This window comes from Salvelinus fontinalis, unplaced genomic scaffold (assembly GCF_029448725.1).
Source record: "Salvelinus fontinalis isolate EN_2023a unplaced genomic scaffold, ASM2944872v1 scaffold_0030, whole genome shotgun sequence".
In the NCBI taxonomy this organism is placed as follows: domain Eukaryota; kingdom Metazoa; phylum Chordata; class Actinopteri; order Salmoniformes; family Salmonidae; genus Salvelinus; species Salvelinus fontinalis.
The window spans coordinates 435,863-454,862 of NW_026600239.1; the positions used below are offsets into that span (position 1 = coordinate 435,863).

Below are 19,000 nucleotides of genomic sequence, written 5' to 3' on the forward strand. Positions count from 1 at the left end.
CACCTGGACACCTTAATGATGCAGTGAATGAACTGAGAGAAAGCACGTAGGGCATTCTACGCCATTCAAAAAACAATTCAAATTGAAATACCTATTAGAATTTGGCTAAAACGAATTGAATGTGTCATTGAACCAATTGCAGTTCATATCAGTGAGGTGTGGGCTCCACTTGCAAAACAAGATTTCATCAAATGGGACAAACACCCCATTGAAACCCTGCATGCAGAGTTCTGTAAGATTCTCCTACATGTCCAGAGGAAAACTACAAACAATGCATGCAGGGCAGAATTAGGCCAATATCCACTAATAATGAAAACTCAAATAAGAGCAATTAAGTTTTGGAAACATCTAAAATACAGTGACCCCCTCTCATATCATTACCAAGCCCTGCAATACCAAGAGCTGAGCAAAGAAAATAATCCCCTCATCCAGCTGGTCCTGGGGCTGAGTTCACAAACCTGTTCTACTAACACACTGAAGCCTCTGTCCCCTCATCCAGCTGGTCCTGGGGCTGAGTTCACAATCCTGTCCTACTAATACACTGAAGCCTCAGTCCCCTCATCCAGCTGGTCCTGGGGCTGAGTTCACTAACCTGTTCTACTAACACACTGAAGCCTCAGTCCCCTCATCCAGCTGGTCCTGGGGCTGAGTTCACTAACCTGTTCTACTAACACACTGAAGCCTCAGTCCCCTCATCCAGCTGGTCCTGGGGCTGAGTTCACTAACCTGTTCTACTAACACACTGAAGCCTCAGGACCAGAACATCCAATCAATCAGATCAAAACTACATTACTTATTGGGAAACACAATCACAAAACAAAATGCAGTGTTATCTGGCCCAAAATCGACAGTACTGATCAAAACCTTAGAAAAACCTTGACAAAGTACAAGCTCAGTGAGCACAGCCTTGCCATTGAGAAGGATAGACACAGGAAAACCTGGCTCCCTGTAGAGGAAAGGCTGTGCAACCACTGCACCACAGCAGAACCTGAGGCGGAGCTGAATTTCCTGACAAAATGTCAAAATATAAAACAATTAGTGCCCCCAAAGTTATTTTAAGACAGATAGACAGAGATAGATAGAAAGAGTGAGATATATATATACTATGCCTTACAACCTGGAATTAAAATTGATTTGTTTGGGGGGTTTTATCATTTAAACTTTGAAGAAGTCAAATATATTTATTGTGAAACAAACAAGAAATAAAACAAAAAAACAGACAACTTGAGCATGCATAACTATTCACCCCCCCAAAGTCAATACTTTGTAGAGCCACCTTTTGCAGCAATTAAAGCTGCAAGTCTCTTGGGGTATGTTTCTATAAGCTTTCCACATCTAGCTACTGGGATATTTGCCCATTCTTCAAGGCAAAACTGCTCCAGCTCTTTCAAGATTGCTGGTATACAGCAATCTTTAAGTCATACCACAGATTCTCAATTGGATTGAGGTCTGGGCTTTGACTAGGCCATTCCAAGACATTTAAATGTTTCCCCTTAAACCACTCGAGTGTTGCTTTAGCAGTATGCTTAAGGTCATTGTCCTGCTGGAAGGTGAACCTCCATCCCAGTCTCAAATCTCTGAAGACTGAAACAGGTTTCCCTCAAAAATGTCCCTGTATTTAGCACCATCCATCATTCCTTCAATTCTGACCAGTTTCCCAGTCCCTGCCGATGAAAAACATCCCCACAGCATGATGCTGCCACCACCATGCTTCACTGTGGGGATGGTGTTCTCGGGATGATGAGAGGTGTTGGGTTTGCGCCAGACATAGCGTTTTCCTTGACGGCCAAAAAGCCAAAAAGCAATTTTAATCTCATCTGACCAGAGGACCTTCTTCCAAAAGTTTGAGGAGTCTCCCACATGCCTTTTGGCAAACAACAAATGTTTTTGCCTATTTTTCTGGCTACTCTTCCGTAAAGCCCAGCTCTGTGGAGTGTGTGGCTTAAAATGGTCCTATGGACAGATACGCCAATCTCCCCTGTGCAGCTCCTTCAGGGTTAACTTTAGTCTCTTTGTTGCCTCTCTGATTAATGCCCTCCTTGCCTGGTCTGTGAGTTTTGGTGGGTGGCCCTCTCTTGGCAGGTTTGTTGTGGTGCCATATTCTTTCCATTTTTTAATAATGGATTTAATGGTGCTCTGTGGGATGTTCAAAGTTTCTGATAATTTTTTACAACCCAACCCTGATCTATACTTCTCCACAACTTTGTCCCTGACCTGTTTGGAGACCTTGGTCTTCATTGTGCCCCTTGCTTAGTGGTGTTGCAGACTCTGGGGCTTTTCAGAACAGGTGTATATATACTGAGATCATGTGACAGATCATGTGACACTTAGATTGCACACAGGTGGACTTTATTTAATTAATTATGTGACTTCTTTAGGTAATTGGTTGCACCAGATCTTATTCAGGGGGGCTTCATAGCAAAGGGGGTGAATACATACGCACGCACCACTTTTACGTTTTTTTTATTTTAGAGAAAAGAGAACAACTCAGCAAAAAAAGAAACATCCCTTTTTCAGGACCCTGGAACGGTCGTTAAGACACTAACAGCTTACAGACGGTAGGCAATTAAGGTCACAGTTATGAAAACTTAGGACACTAAAGAGGCCTTTCTACGGACTCTGAAAAACACCAAAAGAAAGATGCCCAGGGTCCCTGCTCATCTGTGTGAACGTGCCTTAGGCATGCTGAAAGGAGGCATGAGGACTGCAGATGTGGCCAGGGCAATAAATTGCAATATCCGTAGTGTGAGATGCCTAAGACAGCGCTACAGGGAGACAGGACGGACAGCTGATCGGCCTCGCAGTGGCAGACCACGTGTTACACCTGCACAAGATCGGTACATCCGAACATCACACCTGCGGGGCAGGTACAGGATGACAACAACAACTGAGTTACACCAGGAACGCACTGTCCCTCCATCAGTGCTCAGACTGTCCGCAAGATGCTGGACTGAGGGCTTGTAGGCCTGTTGTAAGGCAGGTCCTCACCAGACATCACTGGCAACAACGTCGCCTATGGGCACAAACCCACCGTCGCTGGACCAGACAGGACTGGCAAAAAGTGCTCTTCACTGACGAGTCACGGTTATATCTCACCAGGGGTGATGATCGGATTCCTGTTTATCGTCGAAGGAATGAGCGTTACACCAAGGCCTGAGCGGGATCGATTTGGAGGTGGAGGGTCCGTCATGGTCTGGGGCGGTGTGTCACAGCATCATTGGACTGAGCTTGTTGTCATTGCAGGCAATCTAAATGCTGTGAGATACAGGGAAGACATCCTCCTCCCTTATGTGGTACCTTTATTGCAGGCTCATCCTGACATGACCCTCCTTGCATGACAATGCCACCAGCCATACTGCTCGTTCTGTGCGTGATTTCCTGCAAGACAGGAATGCCAGTGTTCTGCCTTGGCCAGCGAAGAACCTTGATCTCAATCCCATTGAGCATGTCTGGGAACTGTTGGATCGGAGGGTGAGGGTGAGGGCCATTCCCCCCAGAAATGTCCGGGAACTTGCAGGTGCCTTGGTGGAAGAGTGGGGTAACATCTCACAGCAATAACTGGCAAATCTGGTGCAGTCCATGAGGAGGAGATGCACTGCAGTACTTAATGCAGCTGGTGGCCACACCAGATACTGACTGTTACTTTTGATTTTGACCCCCCCTTTGTTCAGGGACACATTATTCAATTTCTGTTATTTACATGTCTGTGGAACTTGTTCAGTTTATGTCTCAGATGTTGAATCTGGATATGTTCATACAAATATTTACACATGTTAACTTCTCTGCACTACGGATCCCTTTTACGGGATCATTTTCCTAAACAACCGCTAGAATTGCACGGCGCAAAATATTACAAAAAATATTTATAATCATGCAATCACAAGTGAAATATACCAAAACACAGTTTAGCTTGTTGTTAATCCACCTATCGTGTCAGATTTTGAAAATATGCTTTGCAACAAAAGCAATCTAAGCTTTTGTGAGTGTATCAATCAATGCTAGAACAATTAGCCCCAAATTAGCTTGGTTAGCTTGGTCACGAAAGTCAGAAAAGCAATAAAATGAATCGCTTACCTTTAATAATCTTCAGATGTTTTCACTCACGAGACTCCCAGTTACACAATAAATGTTATTTTTGTTCGATAAATATTACTTTTAAAACAAAAAACGCCATTTGGGTTTCGCGTTATGTTCAGAAAACCAAAGCCTCGTTCTGTTCGAAGAAAATTCCAAGAAGTATCTGTAATATTCGTAGAAACATGTCAAATGTTTTTTATAATCAATCATCAGGTTGTTTTTAACAAACAGAATCGATAATATTTCAACCGGACCATAACCTATTCAATAAAAGAGAGAAAGAAAATGGAGAGCTACCCCTCTCACGCGCAGGAACTAATCAAAGGACACCTGACAACTTTTGAAAAATCTCGCAAATTTAAAAAAAAATAAAAAGCCTGAATCTATGTCTAAAGCCTGGTCACAGCCTGAGGAAGCCATTGGAAAAGGAATCTGGTTGATACCCCTTTAAATGGAAGAAAGACGGGCCAGGAAACACAGCTACATTTTTTTTTAAAAATCACTCACAGACAATATTTTGACAGTTTTGGCAACTTTGGAGTGTTTTCTATCATGATCTGTAAATGATATGCATATTCTACGATCTGGACCTGAGAAAAAGTCAGTTTACCTTGGGAACGTTATTATTTAATTTTTTTAAAGCGTCAAGAGGTTAAGTTTGCTGAAAATAAACGCAGTTGACAGTGAGGACGTTTATTTTTTTGCTGAGTTATATAGAGAGAAAAGCGAGAGAAAGAGAGAGTCAGAGAGAAGGAGAGAGACAGAGACAGAGACAGAGAGAGAGAGAGAGACAGAGAGAGAGTCAGAGAGAGAGAGAGACAGAGAGAGAGAGAGACAGAACGAGAGAGACAGAGAGAGAGAGAGAGACAGAAAGAGAGAGACAGAGAGAGAGACAGAGAGAGAGAGAGAGACAGAGAGAGAGAGAGAGTCAGAGAGAGAGAGTCAGAGAGAGAGAGACAGAGAGAGAGAGAGACAGAGAGAGAGAGACAGAGAGAGAGAGAGAGACAGAGAGAAAGAGAGAGAGACACAGAGAGAGAGAGACAGAGAGAGAGAGAGAGAGAGAGAGAGACTTTCTTTCATGAAACATTCTCATTTCATTAAAACTTCACCCCCCCTTAAAAGAAAATACCAAAATATATCCTGTACTGCATACATGTACCATACTCACTTTGGCCTGTACCCCACGATACAAAACAACACCACAAAACCTCACCACTCCTTCAACCGGATATACAAAATGTCTTCCCCAGCTATACAGACAGCCCCGCAACACACCAGATCTCCTGAAACATCTCCACACTTTATCATTTTAAAGAACTCTAATTCCATCCTGAGGAGCACAGAGACCATCCCATTAAATAATAATGGGCCTGGCCTTGCTGCTGCTCCAGTTTCAACTGTTCTGCCTGCGGTTATGGAACCCTGACCTGTCCACCGGACGTGCTACCTGTCCCAGACCTGCTGTTTTCAACTCTTAATGATCGGCTATGAAAAGCCAACTGACATTTATTCCTGATTATTATTTGACCATGCTTGTCATTTATGAACATTTTGAACATCTTAGCCATGTTCTGTATAATCTCCACCTGGCACAGCCAGAAGAGGACTGGCCACCCCTATATAGCCTGGTTCCTCTCTAGGTTTCTTCCTAGGTTTTGGCCTTTCTAGGGAGTTTTTCCCAGCCACCGTGCTTCTACACCTGCATTGCTTGCTGTTTGGGGTTTTAGGCTTGTCATAGCTGTCGCTTTCCTCATCCTCAGATGAGGTGAGGAGAGAAGGATCTTCTGACCAAAATGCGGAGTCTGGGAAATATGCCATCTTTATTTTATAACGAACACCGAATAAAACGAAAACAAACACTTTCAAAACTTACAAAATAACAAACGACGTAGAACGGAACCTGAACATAAACTCACATAACAAACGTAAACTCACGGACAGGAACGTTACATCGAAACACACGAACAGCCAAACAGTCCCGTAAGTGAAACACATCGACAACGACGAAGACATCACAGGAGACAATCACCCACAAACACACAGTGATAATGCCCTACCTAAATATGACTCTTGATTAGAGGAAAATGCAAACCACCTGCCTCTAATCAAGAGCCATACCAGGCAAACCGAAACCAACATAGAAACAGGTAACATAGACTGCCCACCCAAAACACATGCCCTGACCAAAAATACATAAAAACTAACATAAATAGGTCAGGACTGTTACAGTACCCCCCCCCCAAGGTGCGAACGCCGGGCGCACCAGCACAAAGTCCAGGGGAGGGTCCGGGTGGGCAGTTGACCACGGTGGTGGTTCCGGTTCCGGACGCTGTCCCCATACCACCATAGTCACTCCCCTCTTCTGTCTACCCCTACCACTGACCACCCAAACATTACCTTCCCCTAAATAATCAGCTAGCACCGGAACAAGGGGCAGCACCGGGACAAGGGGTAGCACCGGGACAAGGGGCAGCACAAAAACAAGGGGCAGCACCAGGATAAGGACCATCACTGGAATAAGGGGCAGCACCGGGACAAGGGGCAGCACCGGGACAAGGGGCAGCACCGGGACAAGGGGCAGCACCGGGACAAGGGGCAGCACCGGGACAAGGGGCAGCACCGGGACAAGGGGCAGCACCGGGACAAGGGGCAGCACCGGGACAAGGGGCAGCACCGGGACAAGGGGCAGCACCGGGACAAGGGGCAACACCGGGACAAGGGGCAGATCCCGGCTGAAGGACTCTGGCAGGTCCTGTTTGGACGGCTCTGGCAGGTCCATGCTGGCTGACGGCTCTCGACGCTCATGGCAGACTGACGGCTCTCTACGCTCATGGCAGGCTGACGGCTCTCGACGCTCATGGCAGGCTGACGGCTCTCGACGCTCATGGCAGGCTGACGGCTCTCGACGCTCATGGCAGGCTGACGGCTCTCGACGCTCATGGCAGGCTGACGGCTCTCGACGCTCATGGCAGGCTGACGGCTCACGACGCTCATGGCGCTCTGACGGCTCTGGCTGCTCATGGCTCTCTGACGGCTCTGGCTGCTCATGGCTCACTGACGGCTCTGGCTGCTCATGGCTCTTTGACGGCTCTGGCTGCTCATGGCTCACTGACGGCTCTGGCTGCTCATGGCTCACTGACGGCTCTGGCTGCTCATGGCTCACTGACGGCTCTGGCTGCTCATGGCTCACTGACGGCTCTGGCTGCTCATGGCTCGCTGACGGCTCTGGCAGATCCTGTCTGATTGGCGGCTCTGGCAGATCCTGTCTGGTTGGCGGCTCTGGCAGATCCTGTCTGGCTGACGGCTCTAGCGGCTCCTGTCTGGCTGATGGCTCTAGCGGCTCCTGTCTGGCTGACGGCTCTGTAGGCTCATGGCAGACGGGCGGCTTTGCAGGCTCATGGCAGACGGGCGGCTTTGCAGGCTCCTGGCAGACGGATGGCTCAGATGGCGCTGGGGAGACGGATGGCTCAGATGGCGCTGAGGAGACAGATGGCTCAGATGGCGCTGGGGAGACGGATGGCTCAGATGGCGCTGGGGAGACGGATGGCTCAGATGGCGCTGGGGAGACGGATGGCTCTGGCCGGATATGGCGCACTGTAGACCTGGTGCGTGGTGCCGGAACTGGAGGCACCGTGCTAATGATAAGCACCTTCCTACTAGTGCGGGGAGCAGAGACAGGGCACACTGAACTCTCAAAGCGTACTCTATACCTGGTGCGTGGTACCGGCACTGGTGGCACCTGGCTGAGGGCACGCACCTCAGGACTAGTACGGGGAGAAGTGACAGTGTGTACAGGACTTGGGAGACGCACAGGTGGCTTAGTGCGTGGGGCCGGAACTGGAGGCACCGAACTGGATACACGCACTATAGGGAGAGTGCGTGGAGGAGGAACAGGGCTCTGGAAATGCACTGGTAGCCTAGTGCGTAATATAGGCACTGTAGGTACTAGGCTGGGGCGGGGAGGTGGTGCCGGAAATACCGGACCGTGGAGGCGTACTGGCACTCTTGAGCATTGAGCCTGCCCAACCTTACCTGGTTGAATGCTCCCGGTCGCCCTGCCAGTGCGGCGAGGTGGAATAGCCCGCACTGGGCTATGCAGGCGAACCGGGGAAACCATGCGTAAGGCAGGTGCCATGTATGCCGGCCCGAGGAGACGCACTGGAGACCAGACGCGTTGAGCCGGCCTCATGACACCTGGCTCAATGCCCAATCTAGCCCTACCAGTGCGGGGAGGTGGAATAACCCGCACTGGGCTATGCACACGTACAGGAGACACCGTGCGCTCTACTGCGTAACACGGTGTCTGCCCGTACTCCCGCTCTCCACGGTTAGCCTGGGAAGTGGGCGCAGGTCTCCTACCTGCCCTTGGCCCACAACCCCTTAGCCCCCCCCCAAGAAATTTTTTGGAGTTACTCACGGGCTTTTCGGGCTTCCGTGCAAGACGTGTCCCCTCATAATTCCGGTTACGAGCTTGAATCTCCGGCCTCCATCCACGTCTCCTAGCTTCCTCCTCATACCAGCGCTCCTGGGCTGTGGCTGCCTCACTCTTCTCACGAGAGCAGCGATTTCCTCCAGTTTGCGCCCAGGGTCCTCTACCAGACAGGATCTCCTCCCAAGTCCAAAAGTCCTTGTTGCTCCGTCGAGCATTTTTCCCATACCGCTTGGTCTCTGTATTTTGGTGGGTGATTCTGTCATAGCTGTCGCTTTCCTCATCCTCAGATGAGGTGAGGAGAGAAGGATCTTCTGACCAAAATGCGGAGTCTGGGAAATATGCCATCTTTATTTTATAACGAACACCGAATAAAACGAAAACAAACACTTTCAAAACTTACAAAATAACAAACGACGTAGAACGGAACCTGAACATAAACTCACATAACAAACGTAAACTCACGGACAGGAACGTTACATCGAAACACACGAACAGCCAAACAGTCCCGTAAGTGAAACACATCGACAACGACGAAGACATCACAGGAGACAATCACCCACAAACACACAGTGATAATGCCCTACCTAAATATGACTCTTGATTAGAGGAAAATGCAAACCACCTGCCTCTAATCAAGAGCCATACCAGGCAAACCGAAACCAACATAGAAACAGGTAACATAGACTGCCCACCCAAAACACATGCCCTGACCAAAAACACATAAAAACTAACATAAATAGGTCAGGACTGTTACAAGGCTGGGTTTCTGTACAGCACTTTGAGATATTAGCTGATGTACGAAGGGCTATATAAAATAAACTTGATTTGATTTGATTTGATTAACAGCGGGTATTTTATCTCTCCAACTTTGATCCTGTTCCTAATCGTAATCCTTCCTTCCTTCCTTCCATCCTTCCTCCAAATAGCCAACTTATAGCAAACAGAAAATTCAACAAAACACATTTGGCCTTCTCCTTATTTGAATACCTGTATCCCATTATAAACATCCCAACAGTAAAACCCACCCCCAACCTCTCACACAGACATTCCAACATAGACATTAGTGGCATTAACCTGGTGCACACAGAAAACACATGAATCAGTTTCTCTCATAACACAGAAAGGACACCCCTGCCCGACTCCCGGGTCAACCCGTGCCAACCAGCTGTCATGTAGAACCCTCCACTGGAGGTCCCCTGACCTCTTTGGTACTGGGGGTTTGTAGAGCGCCCTCCATCTAAAACCCACCATACTCTCTGCCCCACATGCCACTGATGTTAGGCTCCTAATGTTCCTAACCTTAATGCAGAGGTTGCAGAGGCTTTACCTCCCACCCCCTCAAACATCCCCAGGCTTGGAGTGTTGAAATCTAACAAGTCCTCCAGACCCCCTTGCCAGTCTCCAGTCTCTGCCATCACCTGTAGTGACGGAAACATTGGTGGCTCCTCCCTCTTTGGCCGCTCAAACACCCCCCTTACCGGTTCAGACAGTGCCTCCTGGACCTCCTGCAGGAATCTCTCCTGCAGCATAAGAGATGTTTTCCTGTTTGTTGTGCCAGGACTTCAGGAGTTTTCCACCCCTCCTCACCCAGCAGTTGCAGGTCACCCAGCCTTAGTAAACCCACTGCATCATTTGCCTCTGCAGGGTGGCAGACTGAACCGATCTCAAAGGGATGGCTGGGTTGTGGAAGATAGGCTCCTCCCACACCCACAGCCCAGGCACCACACCACCTTCTCGTATGGACCTTTGCAGCTGCCAGTCCTTCAGCACCGCAGAGTAAAAGTCTGAGAGACGTGCTGTACTCAACCTGTCCAGCATCATGAGGAACAGCTGCCTGTCCAACCCTAATCCGCCAGCTCTCCTCAGCAGCACGCATGCTGGTTCCCTCCAGCCAACATCAGTATGGTACAGCAGTCTCTGCACCGCCTTTAGTCGGAAAGCAGCCATCCTGCTTTCCAGTTCCACCAGGCCCTGTCCTCCTTCGTGGACGGACATGTACAACACTGCCACCCTTAGCCAGTGATGTCCCGACCAGAAAAAGTCCACCAGCTTGCGTTGCAGGTCTGCGAGCAGACTGGCGGGGGGGGGGGGTATGGCTGTCCTCAACCAGTTTATGCCACAGGGAAGATGCCACCAGGTTGTTGATTATCAGCACCCTCCCTCTATATGACACTTGGGACAGGAGACACCTCCACCTGGCCAGTCTTGACACCACTGCCTGTGACAGCCCCTCCCAGTTCTTCCTGACCCTGTGACTGTCATGCCCTGACTTTAGTTATATTTTGTTTTCTTTATTGTTTGGTTAGGTCAGGGTGTGACAAGGGTGGTTTGTTAAGTTTTTGTATTGTCTAGGGGTTTCTGTCTTGTCTAGGGTTTTTGTTTGTCTATGGGGATTTTGTATGGTCTAGGGGTATGTAGGTTTATGGGGGCCTGAGTTGGTTCCCAATCAGAAACAGCTGTTTGTCGTTGTCTCTGATTGGGGAGCCTATTTGGGTTGCCATGTTCCATGTTGGTTTTGTGGGTAGTTGTTTTCTGTTTTGTGTTGTAGCACCTTACAGGACTGTTTCAATTTTCGTTTATTCACTTATTTTGTTATTTTGTATTTAGTGTTCAGTTTTCAATAAAGCATGAACACTTACCACGCTGCGTTTTGGTATATTTGGCACGCAGATGTTTCTTCAAAATTCTGCAAAGTGGGTTTGATGGTCAGGTAACTTAATAAAATGTACAAAAATCAAAAACCAAAGAACATAATTATTTTCACAATGTCGAGGTGTGAGACAAGACTGCAGTTTGAGTCCAAACCTTTTCAACATTTATATCAATGAATTAGCAGACATGTTGGACCATTCTGCAGCCTCATGACTATTTAACACAGAGGTAGAATACCTGCTATATGCTGATGATTTGGCTCCTCTATCACCAAACAAAGAAGGTCTTCAACAGAACCAGAACATTATAGAGCAATAATGACATAATTTGGCCCTGACAGTAAATACTTTTTGTTTTTAATCATGATTTTCTAGGAAAAACCCAGATGTCAGAAATACAAATATAAATTCACCCTGGACAACACCATAATTGAACACACACAAAAAAATTACTCATACCTTTGTCTGACCCTATCTGCATCGGGAAACTTTATTGTGGCAGTGAATGAACTCAAAGAAAAAGCGACACAAGCATTGTATGCAATAAAAATGAAATATTTCAAAATCCCAATTAGAATTTGGACCAACATATTTGACAGCGTAATCCTGAGTGAGGTTTGGGGGCCACTCAATAAACTGGACTTTATTCTAATGAAAATAGAGAAAAGATACTCCTAAATTCAAATCCAAGAGCCCAGAAAGGAGTAGTCAGCTGGTGTTGAAACTAACCAACCAAGCTGACACCAGCACTGCTTCATAAGAAATTATTCAAATAAACAAAATCATGAACCAAAACTAAACTAAATCCCAAAGCCGACTAAATTGCTATCTTGCCCTAAACAGAAAAAAAGGCTGATTATCTCTACTCTGACGAAGACAGATCTTTACCAAGAACAGGATGAGTGACGACAAATTAGAAACCGGCAGACATAAAAAGACATGGCTACCCAAAGATGAGCGTGTATGTGGTCACTGCACGACAGGGGAGGTAGAAACAGAGATGCACTTTTAATAAACTCGAAAGAGCCAAATATGTATTTGCCACAGCCTGAGGGACACTGAATAATAACATCTGCATAGTAAACAGAAACGTACTTATTATTAGTATTACTGCTATTACTATTATTATTATTAGTGCTATAATTGCTATTATTATTATGATTATGATTATTATTGTTGTTGTAATTATCAATCCAAATAGTAGGGTATGGGAAGTAGTGGAATGGTAGTAGTGGTATGGTAGTAGAGGTATGGTAGTAGAGGTATGGTAGTAGAGGTATGGTAGTAGAGGTATGGTAGTAGTGGTATGGTAGTAGAGGTATGGTAGTAGAGGTATGGTAGTAGAGGTATGGTAGTAGTGGTATGGTAGTAGAGGTATGGTAGTAGAGGTAGTGGTAGTAGTGGTAGTGGTAGTAGAGGTATGGTAGTAGAGGTATGGTAGTAGTGGTATGGTAGTAGAGGTAGTGGTAGTAGAGGTAAAGTAGTAGTGGTATGGTAGTAGTGGTATGGTAGTAGAGGTATGGTAGTAGAGGTATGGTAGTAGTGGTATGGTAGTAGTGGTATGGTAGTAGAGGTATGGTAGTAGAGGTATGGTAGTAGTGGTATGGTAGTAGAGGTATGGTAGTAGAGGTATGGTAGTAGTGGTATGGGTAGTAGAGGTATGGTAGTAGAGGTATGGTAGTAGTGGTATGGTAGTAGTGGTATGGTAGTAGAGGTATGGTAGTAGAGGTATGGTAGTAGAGGTATGGTAGTAGAGGTATGGTAGTAGAGGTATGGTAGTAGTGTTATGGGTAGTAGTGGTATGGTAGTAGAGGTATGGTAGTAGTGGTATGGTAGTAGTGTTATGGGTAGTAGTGGTATGGTAGTACAGGTATGGTAGTAGTGGTATGGTAGTAGAGGTATGGTAGTAGTGGTATGGTAGTAGAGGTATGGTAGTAGAGGTATGGTAGTAGTGGTATGGTAGTAGTGGTATGGTAGTAGAGGTATGGTAGTAGTGGTATGGCAGTAGAGGTATGGTAGTAGAGGTATGGTAGTAGAGGTATGGTAGTAGTGGTATGGTAGTAGAGGTATGGGTAGTAGTGGTATGGTAGTAGTGGTATGGTAGTAAAGGTATGGTAGTAGAGGTATGGTAGTAGTGGTATGGTAGTAGAGGTATGGGTAGTAGTGGTATGGTAGTAGTGGTATGGTAGTAGAGGTATGGTAGTAGTGGTATGGTAGTAGTGGTATGGTAGTAGAGGTATGGTAGTAGAGGTATGGTAGTAGTGGTATGGTAGTAAAGGTATGGTAGTAGAGGTATGGTAGTAGTGGTATGGTAGTAGAGGTATGGGTAGTAGTGGTATGGTAGTAGTGGTATGGTAGTAAAGGTATGGTAGTAGAGGTATGGTAGTAGTGGTATGGTAGTAGAGGTATGGTAGTAGTGGTATGGTAGTAGTGGTATGGTAGTAGAGGTATGGTAGTAGAGGTATGGTAGTAGAGGTATGGTAGTAGTGGTATGGTAGTAGAGGTATGGTAGTAGAGGTATGGTAGTAGTGGTATGGTAGTAGAGGTATGGTAGTAGTGGTATGGTAGTAGAGGTATGGTAGTAGAGGTATGGTAGTAGAGGTATGGTAGTAGAGGTATGGTAGTAGTGGTATGGTAGTAGAGGTATGGTAGTAGAGGTATGGTAGTAGTGGTATGGTAGTAGTGGTATGGTAGAAGTGGTATGGTAGTAGTGGTATGGTAGTAGAGGTATGGTAGTAGTGGTATGGTAGTAGTGGTATGGTAGTAGTGGTATGGTAGTAGAGGTATGGTAGTAGTGGTATGGTAGTAGTGGTATGGTAGAAGTGGTATGGTAGTAGTGGTATGGTAGTAGTGGTATGGTAGTAGAGGTATGGTAGTAGTGGTATGGTAGTAGAGGTAGTGGTAGTAGAGGTATGGTAGTAGTGGTATGGTAGTAGTGGTATGGTAGTAGAGGTATGGTAGTAGTGGTATGGTAGTAGTGGTATGGTAGTAGTGGTATGGTAGTAGAGGTATGGTAGTAGTGGTATGGTAGTAGTGGTATGGTAGTAGTGGTATGGTAGTAGAGGTATGGTAGTAGTGGTATGGTAGTAGTGGTATGGTAGTAGAGGTATGGTAGTAGAGGTATGGTAGTAGAGGTATGGTAGTAGAGGTATGGTAGTAGTGGTATGGTAGTAGTGGTATGGTAGTAGTGGTATGGTAGTAGTGGTATGGTAGTAGAGGTATGGTAGTAGAGGTATGGTAGTAGAGGTATGGTAGTAGAGGTATGGTAGTAGAGGTATGGTAGTAGAGGTATGGTAGTAGAGGTATGGTAGTAGAGGTATGGTAGTAGTGGTATGGTAGTAGTGGTATGGTAGTAGTGGTATGGTAGTAGTGGTATGGTAGTAGTGGTATGGTAGTAGAGGTATGGTAGTAGAGGTATGGTAGTAGAGGTATGGTAGTAGAGGTATGGTAGTAGTGGTATGGTAGTAGTGGTATGGTAGTAGTGGTATGGTAGTAGAGGTATGGTAGTAGAGGTATGGTAGTAGTGGTATGGTAGTAGTGGTATGGTAGTAGTGGTATGGTAGTAGTGGTATGGTAGTAGAGGTATGGTAGTAGAGGTATGGTAGTAGTGGTATGGTAGTAGTGGTATGGTAGTAGAGGTATGGTAGTAGTGGTATGGTAGTAGTGGTATGGTAGTAGTGGTATGGTAGTAGAGGTATGGTAGTAGTGGTATGGTAGTAGTGGTATGGTAGTAGTGGTATGGTAGTAGTGGTATGGTAGTAGTGGTATGGTAGTACAGGTATGGTAGTAGTGGTATGGTAGTAGGGGTATGGTAGTAGTGGTATGGTAGTAGAGGTATGATAGTAGTGGTATGGTAGTAGTGGTATGGTAGTAGAGGTATGGTAGTAGAGGTATGGTAGTAGAGGTATGGCAGTAGAGGTATGGTAGTAGTGTTATGGTAGTAGAGGTATGGTAGTAGTGGTATGGTAGTAGAGGTATGGTAGTAGTGGTATGGTAGTAGTGGTATGGTAGTAGAGGTATGGTAGTAGAGGTATGGTAGTAGTGGTATGGTAGTAGAGGTATGGTAGTAGAGGTATGGTAGTAGAGGTATGGTAGTAAAGGTATGGTAGTAGAGGTATGGTAGTAGAGGTATGGTAGTAGAGGTATGGTAGTAGAGGTATGGTAGTAGTGGTATGGCAGTAGAGGTATGGTAGTAGTGTTATGGGTAGTAGAGGTATGGTAGTAGTGGTATGGTAGTAGTGGTTTGGGTAGTAGAGGTATGGTAGTAGAGGTATGGTATAGTGGTATGGTAGTAGAGTTATGGTAGTAGTGTTATGGGTAGTAGAGGTATGGTAGTAGTGGTATGGTAGTAGAGGTATGGTAGTAGAGGTATGGTAGTAGAGGTATGGGTAGTAGTGGTATGGTAGTAGTGGTATGGTAGTAGAGGTATGGTAGTAGAGGTATGGTAGTAGAGGTATGGTAGTAGTGGTATGGTAGTAGTGGTATGGTAGTAGAGGTATGGTAGTAGAGGTATGGTAGTAGAGGTATGGTAGTAGAGGTATGGTAGTAGTGGTATGGTAGTAGAGGTATGGGTAGTAGAGGTATGGTAGTAGAGGTATGGGTAGTAGAGGTATGGTAGTAGAGGTATGGTAGTAGAGGTATGGTAGTAGAGGTATGGTAGTAGAGTTATGGTAGTAGAGGTATGGTAGTAGAGGTATGGTAGTAGAGGTATGGTAGTAGAGGTATGGTAGTAGTGGTATGGGTAGTAGAGGTATGGTAGTAGAGGTATGGTAGTAGAGGTATGGTAGTAGAGGTATGGTAGTAGAGGTATGGTAGTAGAGGTATGGGTAGTAGAGGTATGGTAGTAGAGGTATGGTAGTAGAGGTATGGTAGTAGAGGTATGGTAGTAGAGTTATGGTAGTAGAGGTATGGTAGTAGAGGTATGGTAGTAGAGGTATGGTAGTAGAGGTATGGTAGTAGAGGTATGGGTAGTAGAGGTATGGTAGTAGAGGTATGGGTAGTAGAGGTATGGTAGTAGTGGTATGGTAGTAGTGGTATGGTAGTAGAGGTATGGTAGTGGTTGTATGGTAGTAGTGGTATGGTAGTAGACGTATGGTAGTAGAGGTATGGTAGTAGTGGTATGGTAGTAGTGGTATGGTAGTAGAGGTATGGTAGTAGTGGTATGGTAGTAGTGGTAGGGTAGTAGAGGTATGGTAGTAGAGGTATGGTAGTAGAGGTATGGTAGTAGAGGTATGGTAGTAGTGGTATGGTAGTAGAGGTATGGTAGTAGTGGTATGGTAGTAGAGGTATGGTAGTAGTGGCATGGTAGTAGTGGTATGGTAGTAGAGGTATGGTAGTAGTGGTATGGTAGTAGTAGTATGGTAGTAGTGGTATGGTAGTAGAGGTATGGTAGTAGAGGTATGGGTAGTAGAGGTATGGTAGTAGAGGTATGGTAGTAGAGGTATGGTAGTAGTGGTAGTGGTAGTAGAGGTATGGTAGTAGAGGTATGGTAGTAGTGGTATGGTAGTAGAGGTATGGTAGTAGAGGTATGGTAGTAGTGGTATGGTAGTAGAGGTATGGTAGTAGAGTTATGGTAGTAGAGGTATGGCAGTAGAGGTATGGTAGTAGTGTTATGGTAGTAGAGGTATGGTAGTAGTGGTATGGTAGTAGAGGTATGGTAGTAGAGGTATGGTAGTAGTGGTATGGCAGTAGAGGTATGGTAGTAGTGTTATGGGTAGTAGAGGTATGGTAGTAGTGGTATGGTAGTAGTGGTTTGGGTAGTAGAGGTATGGTAGTAGAGGTATGGTATAGTGGTATGGTAGTAGAGTTATGGTAGTAGTGTTATGGGTAGTAGAGGTATGGTAGTAGTGGTATGGTAGTAGAGGTATGGTAGTAGAGGTATGGTAGTAGAGGTATGGTAGTAGAGGTATGGGTAGTAGAGGTATGGTAGTAGAGGTATGGGTAGTAGAGGTATGGTAGTAGAGTTATGGTAGTAGTGTTATGGGTAGTAGAGGTATGGTAGTAGTGGTATGGTAGTAGAGGTATGGTAGTAGTGGTATGGTAGTAGAGGTAGGGTAGTAGAGGTATGGTAGTAGAGGTATGGGTAGTAGAGGTATGGTAGTAGAGGTATGGTAGTAGAGGTATGGTAGTAGAGGTATGGGTAGTAGAGGTATGGTAGTAGAGGTATGGTAGTAGAGGTATGGTAGTAGAGGTATGGTAGTAGAGGTATGGTAGTAGTGGTATGGGTAGTAGAGGTATGGTAGTAGAGGTATGGTAGTAGAGGTATGGTAGTAGAGGTATGGTAGTAGAGGTATGGGTAGTAGAGGTATGGGTAGTAGAGGTATGGTAGTAGAGGTATGGTAGTAGAGGTATGGTAGTAGAGGTATGGTAGTAGAGGTATGGTAGTAGAGGTATGGTAGTAGAGGTATGGTAGTAGAGGTATGGGTAGTAGAGGTATGGTAGTAGTGGTATGGTAGTAGTGGTATGGTAGTAGAGGTATGGTAGTGGTTGTATGGTAGTAGTGGTATGGTAGTAGACGTATGGTAGTAGAGGTATGGTAGTAGTGGTATGGTAGTAGTGGTATGGTAGTAGAGGTATGGTAGTAGTGGTATGGTAGTAGTGGTAGGGTAGTAGAGGTATGGTAGTAGAGGTATGGTAGTAGAGGTATGGTAGTAGAGGTATGGTAGTAGTGGTATGGTAGTAGAGGTATGGTAGTAGTGGTATGGTAGTAGAGGTATGGTAGTAGTGGTATGGTAGTAGTGGTATGGTAGTAGAGGTATGGTAGTAGTGGTATGGTAGTAGTAGTATGGTAGTAGTGGTATGGTAGTAGAGGTATGGTAGTAGAGGTATGGTAGTAGTGGTAGTGGTAGTAGAGGTATGGTAGTAGAGGTATGGTAGTAGTGGTATGGTAGTAGAGGTATGGTAGTAGAGGTATGGTAGTAGTGGTATGGTAGTAGAGGTATGGTAGTAGAGTTATGGTAGTAGAGGTATGGTAGTAGTGGTATGGTAGTAGTGGTATGGTAGTAGAGGTATGGTAGTAGTGGTATGGTAGTAGAGGTATGGTAGTAGAGGTATGGTAGTAGAGGTATGGTAGTAGAGTTATGGTAGTAGAGGTATGGTAGTAGTGGTATGGTAGTAGTGGTATGGTAGTAGAGGTATGGTAGTAGAGGTATGGTAGTAGTGGTATGGTAGTAGAGGTATGGTAGTAGAGGTATGGTAGTAGAGGTATGGTAGTAGAGGTATGGTAGTAGTGGTATGGTAGTAGAGGTATGGTAGTAGTGGTATGGTAGTAGAGGTATGGTAGTAGTGGTATGGTAGTAGAGGTATGGTAGTAGAGGTATGGTAGTAGTGGTATGGTAGTAGTGGTATGGTAGTAGAGGTATGGTAGTAGAGGTATGGTAGTAGTGGTATGGTAGTAGAGGTATGGTAGTAGTGGTATGGTAGTAGTGGTATGGTAGTAGTGGTATGGTAGTAGAGGTATGGTAGTAGAGGTATGGTAGTAGTGGTATGGTAGTAGAGGTATGGTAGTAGTGGTATGGTAGTAGTGGTATGGTAGTAGTGGTATGGTAGTAGTGGTAAGGGTAGTAGTGGTATGGGTAGTAGTGGTATGGTAGTAGAGGTATGGTAGTAGAGGTATGGTAGTAGAGGTATGGTAGTAGAGGTATGGTAGTAGAGGTATGGTAGTAGTGGTATGGTAGTAGAGGTATGGGTAGTAGTGGTATGGTAGTAGAGGTATGGTAGTAGAGGTATGGTAGTAGTGGTATGGTAGTAGTGGTATGGTAGTAGTGGTATAGTAGTACAGGTATGGTAGTAGTGGTATGGTAGTAGGGGTATGATAGTAGTGGTATGGTAGTAGTGGTAT

The 19,000-nt window shown here is 45.6% G+C and overlaps 1 protein-coding gene across 1 annotated transcript in view; it reads right to left on the bottom strand.

Annotated features, from left to right (window-relative positions):
- Positions 1–10,330, bottom strand: part of LOC129842289 (low affinity immunoglobulin gamma Fc region receptor II-like) — a 34,594-nt gene extending 24,264 nt beyond the window's left edge. Inside the window, exons 1-2 of the mRNA XM_055910774.1 lie at positions 10,130–10,330; positions 9,837–10,029 (exon numbers count right to left, since the gene is read on the bottom strand). Coding sequence (XP_055766749.1) covers positions 9,837–10,029; positions 10,130–10,330 — 394 coding nt within the window. The remainder of the gene's footprint in view (positions 1–9,836; positions 10,030–10,129) is intronic.
- Positions 10,331–19,000: the final 8,670 nt, after the last annotated feature.